The sequence below is a fragment of the Gadus macrocephalus genome, chromosome 7, assembly GCF_031168955.1.
Source record: "Gadus macrocephalus chromosome 7, ASM3116895v1".
Taxonomy (NCBI): Eukaryota; Metazoa; Chordata; class Actinopteri; order Gadiformes; family Gadidae; genus Gadus; species Gadus macrocephalus.
In genome coordinates this window covers 28,065,733-28,076,846 of record NC_082388.1, presented here as the reverse complement: position 1 = coordinate 28,076,846, position 11,114 = coordinate 28,065,733, and the positions used below count along the sequence as shown (strand labels likewise).

Here is an 11,114-nt window from a genome sequence, read left to right as displayed (position 1 = left end):
CCGTGCCCTAAGACACAAACAGGACACCATGCCCAACGAGCCCCTCCCAGGCGGGCTCCCGGGACGCCCGCTGATGAGCCCGTTTGGGAAATCTGCCCAAGGGAATTTGAGATAATGACCTTGCTTGCAAACAAACAAAGGTAATGTTAGGAAATAAGGCTAATTGGTATTTTTAAACATTGATTAAAATTGGAAAAGAAAAAAACAGACAGAGAATCTACAGATAAAATACTCACAATGCAGGTATTGCCCAGAAGTAATAAATCAATGAAAGAGCAAAAATCTGGAATGTGCATTGAAAATATTGTGTATCTACACATATCAGAAATGTTGTAGAATAAGAGTAGGGTAGGGTAAGTCAAGCACAGCAACCAAGCTTTGATATTAAGTATCATTATATTATTTTTTCTACGATTTCATTGTTTTTTTGGTTATAGTTATGGTTACTATAGTGTATTATGAACATCAGTTTGTATGTAGACAAATACATGATCAGGGTTCTAATGTCATTGAACTTGAACTGAACCTAAATATTTATATTATTTGAAAGTTATTGTTTTAACAGTAATGTTTGCAAATATTGCAGATGTTTTTGATACATGTTGCACAAAGTTACACATTTGTATCAGTTTAAGGCTGCCATGTTTTTTTATTTGTTTCTGAGCCCATTCCAAGTTTGACTAGAATACTATTTACAAAGGTAACCTGAAACACAATTAAGGTAAGTTGGAAGTGCACAGCAGAATAACCTAATTATCCTTGAATTATGAAATACTAATTAGATACATGAATTATGAGCAAATAAGCCTCAATGGAATATCTCAGAGTAATTGGCCTTTCTCTCTCCTTTCCACTTTTGAGTTGTCTAGGCGTTTCCATCGTGATAAGGGGACGGCACTGTGTCTCTGGGGGGCGACAGAAGGTCTATTTGATCACTGGGTAGGTCAGGGTCAGGTTACTCAGTCATAAGTTCACAATACAAACCGTCTCTCAACATCTACCGGTAAGCAGGGTTAAAGATATGCTTCACAGGGGCCGTTTGTCTATGTAAAGCATTATTTCACTAATAGGTTGGACTACATTTGGTTGTGTTTGTTAGTGTAAGCGTATTTGAAACACGTCAATTTTAAATTTAATGTTGCATTTTTCCTTGTCTCTTTCTTTCAGATCTCCATTCTTAAAACCCATTCTTAAAACCAACCAGATGCCTGAAGTTCAACTATGGCTTTCCTTGGGAATGGCCTGAATGTCTCCGGTCTCATCCATCCCCCAGGTTTCTATTTAATCGCATTTGAGAAGTTCACTTCTATCAATCTTTACTTCATCTTTCTGTCTCTCGTTTACATCATCACTGTGCTGTTCAATCTACTACTGATCTATGTGATTGCTTCAAACCGCAATTTACACTCGGCCAAATTCTTGGCCGTTTGCAACCTGGCAGTCATCGACGTGGTGCTGAACTCCTGCACCATCCCTGGCATGATCAAGTCGTTCCTGGTCAAAGACAACTTTCTCACCTTTGACGTGTGCCTGGTGCAGATGTTCACCTACTACGCCTTTGTGTCGCTCGAGTCCTTCGCATTGGCCGTCCTCGCCTACGACCGCCTGATCGCTATCTGCTTCCCGCTGCGCCAGAACTCTATCAACACGCTGCTCAGCATGTCGTGCGTGGTGGCTCTCACGTGGTCGTACACGATGGGGGCCACGTTGTTCGCCATTGTGATCATCAAAAGACTGTCCTTCTGTAACTCCGTCCGAGTGCTGAGCTACTTCTGCGACTACGCGCCCGTGTTCAGACTGGCGTGCAACGACAATTCGCTGCACTGGTCCGTAGCCAGTTTCCTCAGCATCACCATTTTATTGGGCCCATTCGTCTTCATCCTCCTTTCCTACAGCAGCATCCTGGTCACCGTGTTCAGGATGCAGTCGGTGGCAAGTCGTGGGAAGGCGCTGACCACGTGCGTGGAACACCTCATACTGGTGGCTGTGTTTTATATTCCTGTTTTAACCATTTTCACCATTGGCTTCTACTCCAGCCTGATCGATACGGACCAGCGGGTGCTGTGTCTGTCGCTGTCCTCCTGCCTCCCGCCGGTCCTCAACCCCATCATTTACTCTTTTAGAACCAAAGAGATCCGGCTCAGGGTAAGAGCGCTGTTCAGACGCGTCCCCGTCACACCGTCTGGGAGGCCTGCAAAGCACTGACTATCTTTAGCAGGGCTAAATTAATCGATGTATGTATAACTGTTATGTTGCCAACCTTAAAACAACCCTTTGTTCCAACATGACTGAATGTCACATTTGAACCAAAGGTTTTCATGGCCAGTTGATAAGGGGTCTTGCTCATTGAATTAGAATTTTTGAATAATGGGTTTTAACCCTACATTTGGTGTACTTTAAATCAGATTTCGTAAAAAGATATTGTTTAAGGCCTTTAATTTGTGTATTGCTTCAAATTATCTGATCATGTGGTTTCTTTCCCAACTTAAAGCAATTGTTTGATTTATTCATTGTTTTTGTTTCATGGAGGTAAATAATGATCGAACTTGATTTACATTCACCCATATTATTAGACTAGTATTTTTTCAAATTATTGTCCATCATTTTGGTCCTTAATACAGCATTAAGTATAGAAGTCCTCTGTCTTTCCCTTTCTCTTCACACACAGAAAGACAACATGTTGTTTTTCCAATCATAATGTCCTAGTCCAATCCTTTGTTGAATTAAAACAAAAAATGTCCTTGGAAATACATCATGTCGGTTGAAAGTGGGATGTGGATCACTATTACTGACCATTTGTAATATATATCAGTAGTTTTCAGCAGTGTAGTGTGTTTGTGTGCGCGTGTGTGTTTGTGTGGTAATAGCAGGCCTACATACAGAACAGGGGACTATATAGCCCTAATGTGCATAATGAAAGGTTGAAAAGATAAAAAGAGACAATGATCAGGGGAAACAGTAAATGGATAATAGATTAAAATATATAATATCAAAACATGTGGTGGTCATTCAGTGCATTGACATTCTTATGACAAGGCAGCTGGTGTGTAGAGAGAGGGGGGCTGGAGCTGGAGCGGGGGGGGAGTAGGCCGTAGCAAGAGTCAGGTCTTCAGCACACACAAAAACACACACACACACACGCCCGCACGCGCACACACACCACAGATAACAAGACTCAGGGTGTAGCGTCCTGTAGCTCTACGTATCTGGAGACGCAGCGGTGCAAAAGAGGAAATGAAGATCGGTGAGATCTATTCCAGTATCCCCAACAGAGCCATACAGCCGAACACAAACATGTTGCCCTGGCTTGTAAATATTTCACTTTAAATAAAATTAGTATGGACTGAATTTAGAATAGTGTTAGTCTGCAAGTGTCCATCACAGCTTGCACAACAGCGAAGGGGTGTGTGTGTGTGTGTGTGTGTGTGTGTGTGTGTGTGTGTGTGTGTGTGTGTGTGTGTGTGTGTGTGTGTTAATGAGGTATTTTTTTATGAGGCCTTGTTCCTGGGATGAGTACATTTAAATTTCACTCCTCCAGGCACAAAAGTCACTTTCCGAGTAAAAATGTGCCATTTTACAACAGTAATAATTGTCTATGTTATTTGCGAACGGAGAATGCAGCATTCAGACGTACAAACAGTTGCAATCATTCACACCATGTCAACCACATCACTAAAACAGCCATATCCCTCCTCTCAATCAAATTGCCTCTGAGCAATAACTGTTTAAATCCTCTCACTCACTCACTCACTCGCTCACTCACTCACTCACTCACTCACACGCTCAACGCACACACACAAACAAGCTCACATGAACTCTTTCTCAATCACAACTTACACACACTCTTTCCAATTCCTGATTCCCAATGCAATATTCCCCCTTTGAGCCCAACCATCTCCCTGGGATTGGATCAGTGTGAGCGTATGTTAACCTGCTGACCACTGATTGGTCAGCGATCAACAGGTGTGCAGCCTCCCCCAGCCCCAGGTTGGTTTTCAAGTCTCTCTCTCTCTCTCTCTCTGGCTTTTAAGTGTTGCACTATAAAGACAAGAGATAGCAATGGATAGAGGATATCTCTCAGATAGCAGTTGTTATGCTACCATTACGTCTGCACATTATTCGGGCTCCTATTGCACTCCTACCATCCCTGGAGAGGGATCCCTCTTCTGGGGTCCTTCTCCAGGTTCCCTGATATTAGGGGGGGGTTCCCTCCCTTTGGGGGGGCTAGGGTCAGGGGCCGCCTTTAAAGGGGACCTATTATGCTTTTCGACTTTTATGACCTATAAACGTTGTTATAATGATTGATAGTCATGTTTAAACATACACAAAAAACTATGTCGATTTTCGAGAAACTCTTCCTCTCATCTGGGCGCTTTCAGCATTCTCTGTCATGCTCGGTTTCGTCCTTCTCCGCCCCCCTCGCCCCCCTCCTGCCAACCCAACTCCGTTGTGATTGGTTACCTTCCACGCGCGGGCAGATTTGACCAGGCATATGGGGGCACGGCAGGAGTGCCTCTACGTAGATGATTTCCCGGAAATGTGAACAAGTGAAACGCAAACGTTGTCCCGACCGAGTGTTTAGCGCTCTGCACAGCCACCCCAGACTGTCAGCAGGGAACACGTCGAAATGCATGTACGTCATTATTTGACACTTTAGTATGGTTAAACATGACTATCCATCATTATAACAACGTTTATAGGTCATAAAAGTCGAAAAAGCATAATTGGTCCCCTTTAAGAAGCGGCCTGCGAAGCCCTTCAGATCTCTGGTCCAGGGCGTTCTAAACGGTTTGACCTGATGGGGATGTGGTGTTTCAAGGCTGCTCGGACGGCCGGGGAGTTTCCCCCACAGAGCCATCCCGCCAAATACAGACATGTTGCCATGGCTGAGAATATATTGTGAAATACACTCAATAATTATTATGATGACACAAGACTACAAACACACACACATACACACACACACACAGACCACAGATAACAAGACTCAGGGTGTAGCATCCTTTAGCTCTACGTATCTGGAGATGCAGCGGTGCAAAGGAGGAAATAAAGATCTGTAGATAAATACGTTTCTTCATTACTAATAGTATGTAAGCCTTATAATGAAGGGTAATCAAGGTTTAATAAAATAATTCTCAACAGCTTGATTTTTTATTATCCTTCATTCTAATAACTATATTAGCCTTGTAATAAGGGTAATGATGATAGGTTTACGATATTCTCTTGCAAAACAAAATAGCTTGTTGAATAGATCTGGTTAAGATTATTTGGTTCGGTGAGATCTATTCTAGTTTCTCCCAACAAAGCCATACAGCGGAACACAAACATGTTGCCCTGGCTTGTAAATATTTTACTTTAAATAAAATTAGCATGGACTGAATTGAGAATAGTGTTGGTCTACAAGTGTCCATCACAGCTTGCACAACAGCAAAGGTGTGTTTGTGTGTGTGTACCTTTCACCTGTCCAGGCACAAAAGTCACTTTCCGAGTAAAAATTTGTCATTTTACAATCATAATAATTGTTCATGTTGTTTGCGAACAGAGAATGCAGAATTCAGACGAACAAACAGTCGCATTCATTCACACCATGTCAACCACATCACTAAAACAGCCATATCCCTCCTCTCAATCACACCACCTCACTCAATCACATGCTTATCGCACACACACGAACAAGCTCACACTCACTCTTTCTCACACACACCTTGCACACACACTCTTCCCATTTCCTGATCCCCAATGCAATATTCCCTCTGTGAGCCCAACCCTCTCCCTGTGATTGGACGACACTGTGGATCAGACTGAGCATACGTTAACCTGCTGACCACTGATTGGTCAATGAGCAACAGGTGTGCCCTACTCAACGAATGAGTAACGTCCAGGGCCTTACCCATGTTTTTAGGTACCTTATTGTAAAGTGTTACCCACCACACACACACACACACACACACACACACACACACACACACACACACACACACACACACACACACACACACACACACACACACACACACACACACACACACAGAAGTGAATGATTGAGGATCATAAAAATAGTGGGTAGATGTTAATTCCCCGTGAGCTGAAGAGATAGGCTTCACAGAAATGATACGCATCAGTGTTAACATCAAGTAGGTGGAAAAACCCACACTGCTTTTAGACCACACACACAATGGGCCCTATTTTAACAGTCTAAAACGCAAGTGAGAAGCGTCAAGCGCAAGTAGCTTTGTGGGCGGTTCTACTGTGTTGTCGCTAGTTTACCGGCACGAAAAATGGCTCTTGCGCCCGGCGCTTTTCTAAAAAGGGTTGGTCTGAAGTAGCCTAATCACCCGTAGGTGTGGTTTGGGCGTAACGTGCAACAAACCAATGAGAGTGCCAGATCCCATCCCCTTTGAGAGCCATGAGTGCATTTGAATCTGTCATGTTTATATTTTGACAGCGCGTCTGCAGTCTCCGATGAGACAGATGCACATGAATTTCAAACTGCAAATGGCTCAGTTTATGGCCAAATAATATGGCCTAATTCACACGCGGAATAAGGTTTTCTTCCAAAACTTCAGAAATACTGATTCCTCAAATAAATTTCGGCAAAGAAAACGTATATGATATAACATATGACATGCGGTAACTGTGGTTCTATTTAATGATATACGCAATACATTATCGTTTCTTATCAGTATTGTATGCATTATTGTATGCCATTGACTGTATTATGCGTTAGGTGTTTAGTTTGCGTGTGTTTAAACAGATGGATTAATTCATTCTTTTTAACACTCACTTGCGGTAAAACAATGTTTTCTCACAATCAAATACTCATCAATCCTAAAAGTTATGGGCATGTACACGATGTCTGTGTCAAGAAAATATGTGTTTGCTGTACGGTGTTTGCAGATGCATTGATTTAAAAGTAGTTGTGCAAGTGGTTTATGAAACGTCAAAATAGCACCAGGGAACCTTTGCGCCAGAACACGCCTCCTCCTTTCGCCGACCCACCCCTTAGGGCGCAAGATCATTCCCTAATTTACCGACACGTGGTGCAGGAGGGAAAAGAACGCTCTGCTATTAAGTCAATTGCGCCGGATGCAAGAAAGGGCCCAATGTCTATCTCTCTCTCTCTCTCTCTCTCTCACACAATATGTCTCTTCCCCCCCCCCCCCCCCCCCACACACACACACACACACACACACACATACACACAGACAACGTCAACAAAACAAACTCATTCTGCCGTTTCCATAATGTGGTGACTTAAGTTGTATTCAAATATGAATACAAATCTGTAGTGGACTCCTGGACATGTCCACTACGCTGTCTGCTATATTATACCTATTTATGTTGTATATTTATAATCAATGAAAAATAATCTTGTGTCTGTTTGTGTTTGCATGCGTCCGTGAGTCTGTGTGAAGAGTGTCTTCACTCTCATAAGAGTGTCATCAGTGTCACTTCCTGACACTGATGATATCAGATTGCAGGCTGACGACTGGTCAGAATTAAAACATGTGACATGGTTTTTACAGCTGATATAGCAGAGCTTACTCCTGAGAGCAGACGTATTGGAAGCTGTCAGGGAGGAACCATGGCTACCATCTCTGAACCGGACCCTGGACTCTCTGAGGAACCTGAGGACACGTCTTTGGACCGGAGGGAGCGCAGGAAGAGAAGATTTGGTAGGTGCCCTTTTGAGAGGATTTAAAATTAATAATCCAGTAAAAAATATGTTTTCATCTGCATACGTTTAAAATGTACTTTTAGAAAACGTTTTTAGCCAAAGGGACCGACCTGATGAACCAGCGACCATAAAGATGTATTCTCCTAAATATCGACATGTGTGTGTTCGAGACAAAAAGCTCACATTTACCTTACTTGACGTGTGATTACGCCCATGAGTTACGGACTATTGATAGGCATCTCAAGTAGTTGTGTGTTTCATGATATATGTTTGTTATATAAGTGGAACAGAGTGCAGAGTAACTTTAGGGAGCAGAACACAAGTTTAGTTTTCTCATGACTTATTATTAATGGTAGTGCAACGTAACATTAGAGTGACAATGGTTTATGCAATAAACAATTTTGTGTTTTAATAATGGCTGTTCATCTGACTGAAGTGATATCAGGTGTACTTATGAATTCAACGTATTTCTATAAAGTTTGTCATTAATATGAACATATCTTAAATTATCCCACAATACATGTCCTCATATTTTCTGCGTGGGCCGATATGAAAGACCCTGGTGACACGCAGGCCACATGTTTTCCCTCTCCATTACCGTGTGTGTACGTATGTATTTCTGTGAGTATTACTGTATAACTATGTGTGCGCATATGTCAATAATGAGGGAAAAATAACATGTATGCTAGAGACCAGTACCTGCTCTGCTTAAGTGTGTTCTAAACACGAGAGCCACAGTACCTGTCATCACTTACTGAGGTGTTCTCAGTAGAGGTCTTCAGGTGTTTCTTCAAGACGGGGAGGGATTCTGCAGACCGTAGGGAGTCTGGACTGTGAATGACAGCCACGCAGTATGAATATATCTGTGTGTACATTACTCTGTTTGTCCGTGTGTGTGTGCTTGAGTGAGTCTGTGAGTTTGTGTGTAGTAGAAGAAAAACATTTCCTTACACTGATGGTATCAGAGTGCAAGCTGATAATTGGTCAGAATGAAAAGAAGTGACGTTGTTTTTCCAGCTGGTAGAGCAAAGAAGAAGGCTAAGTTCAGACGCCGTGGAAGCCGTCAGAGAGTTACAATGGTCACCATCATCTCTGAACCGGACCCTGGACTCTCTGAGGAACCTGAGGACACGTCTTTGGACCGGGAGGAGACCAGGAAGAGAAGATTTGGTAGGTGCCCCTTTATAGAGAATTTAAAATAAATAATCCAGTCCAAATCAATGATCTAAAAAAGTATGATTTCCTCCAAATACATTTAAGATTTATGTTTAGAAAACTTTTTTAGCCAAAGTGACCGTGTGTGTGTGTGTGTGTGTGTGTGTGTCCTACTCCTGAACAGCTCTATGGTTTCACATCACTGTCATTGTGAGCATCGGACTGCTGAGTATTCTCCTCATCTCCCTGCGCTTCAGTGAGTCTAAATCATATCATCCTGAATAGAATTACAATATGTCATAATCATATTAATGATTGTATTAATAGCAATGATAAGGTTAAATATTTTTGTTCGATTTAGTGATAATAATAGGGTTAGCACACATACACCGCACGCACACACATAAACACTGCATACACGCACACACACAATCCACACACACGTGCACGAACACACACGCACTGCAAACACGGGCGCGCTGATGCAGACGTTTCAAGACAAGGGCAGCGCAGGACACCGCATACACACACACCACACACACAAGCACACACATACACACACTGCACACACGCAGATGGAGATGTTTCAAAACAACGGCAAGATCGAGATAACAGCCCCGCCGTCGACAAACTCGACCCACCTGAGCCTTGTGTCTATCATAGACACTTTATTGCAAAACGTTATTTTTCTTTAAAGAGCCCATGCCATTAAAATCACATTTTTCCTATTGTTCGTTAAATAACATAGGTCTGAATAAGTTTGTGAGCTGTGGTAAGTTTGAAATCTATGCAGTTTGTCTGCTGAATGCAATAGGCAATGAAAGGAAAAAGGCAGAGGAAATGAGCTGATCTGGATAAGGTGACACTGTGACGTAGCGTTGTCAAATTATTATTCATGGCCCTGCCCACTTGGTTGGTTCGTAACCACCCACAAGAATTCTGAAGGAGTCGTGATTGAGCTAGTGCTAAATGCTAATACGTGTACGGTAGTTGCTTAGTTCGTAGTAACAGGCTAGTTACAGAATTTTGAATGCAATGGCAGAACGACATCGAAGTACATGAACTGCGACATGCTGCCTGCCGGCGGTTGCCGCGAGGCACCACCGCCGCGAAGCACCACCGCCCGGCAGCGGGCAGCCGGGCGGTGGTGCCTCGCGCCGGCAGCAGGCAGCGCGCGGTTCTGTCTACTACAGATTGATGTGGAAGTGGAAGAACCAGAGACGTCGGAGAACCAGACAAAGTCCTTTGTGATTCATTATATCGTCTGGACGTGCACACAGCTTTTGGAGAAGGGGATTGTTGGCCGCGAATGTATCCCGCTTGAGCCCTGCTTCCCGCCGCCTCGGCAGCGGTCAGCGCTAATCACCGCCTCCTGAAGCCGAGGCGGTGGTCCATCGGCAGCGAGGCTCCGGCGGGAGACGACCGCGGTCAACAATCCCTTTCTCCTCCATGTCGTGGTTCATGCCTACTTCAGGGAGTCAAAGTCAAAGTTCCTTTCCCCCAATTCATTCTCAACCATGGCTGAGATAACCCCCACTACGAGTCTCGTTGTAGAAATACCAGAGACGAGAGTCCGACGTGTTATGCGCCATGACACCAACAGCAGAACGGTTATCCAAATAACAAGGAAGTGTACAACACTTGCGTTACAGTCCTGGAGCTCTATATCTAAATAATATCATATAATACATAGATATCTATATCAAATAATACATATTATCATGGCCAAAAGCTGTGTGCACCTCCAGACGATATAATGAATCACAAAGGACTTCGTCGGGTTCTCCGACGTCTCTGGTTCTTCCACTTCCACATCAATCTGAAGAAGACGCGGTCGTTTGAGATTCATAATAGCCTATCGTCTGGAGGCTCACACAGCTTTTGGCCGTGATAATATATATTATATATTATATGATATAGATATCTATGTATAATATGGGTTTCTAAGAGCCATTGCGATACATCCACCGTAAACAGAGCGCATGGTACCGTGGCTACAAGCTGCGCAGGGCCAGGTGATAATATATATTATATGATATAGATATCTATGTATAATATGGGTTTCTAAGAGCCATTGTGATACATCCACTGTAAACAGAGCGCATGGTACCGTGGCTACAAGCTGCTCAGGGCCAGGTGATAATATATATTATATTATATTATATAGATATCTATGTATAATATGGGTTTCTACGAGCCATTGCGATACATCCACCGTAAACAGAGCGCATGGTACTGTGGCTACAAGCTGCTCAGAGCCACACCCCCACCCCCCTCCTTG

General features: G+C 43.2%; 1 protein-coding gene and 1 long non-coding RNA gene across 2 annotated transcripts; both read left to right on the top strand.

Annotated features, from left to right (window-relative positions):
- The first annotated feature begins 978 nt into the window (after nucleotides 1–978).
- LOC132462162 (olfactory receptor 1M1-like) lies at nucleotides 979–2,823 on the top strand. Its single transcript, XM_060057779.1, has 2 exons — nucleotides 979–1,003; nucleotides 1,168–2,823. The coding sequence occupies exon 2, from the start codon at nucleotides 1,222–1,224 to the stop codon at nucleotides 2,203–2,205; it is 984 nt and encodes a 327-aa protein (XP_059913762.1). The 5' UTR covers nucleotides 979–1,003; nucleotides 1,168–1,221; the 3' UTR covers nucleotides 2,206–2,823.
- Nucleotides 2,824–7,510: 4,687 nt separating this feature from the next.
- LOC132462163 (uncharacterized) lies at nucleotides 7,511–9,353 on the top strand. Its single transcript, XR_009526735.1, has 3 exons — nucleotides 7,511–7,676; nucleotides 8,696–8,848; nucleotides 9,018–9,353. It is a non-coding gene; the product is annotated as an uncharacterized LOC132462163 (long non-coding RNA).
- Nucleotides 9,354–11,114: the final 1,761 nt, after the last annotated feature.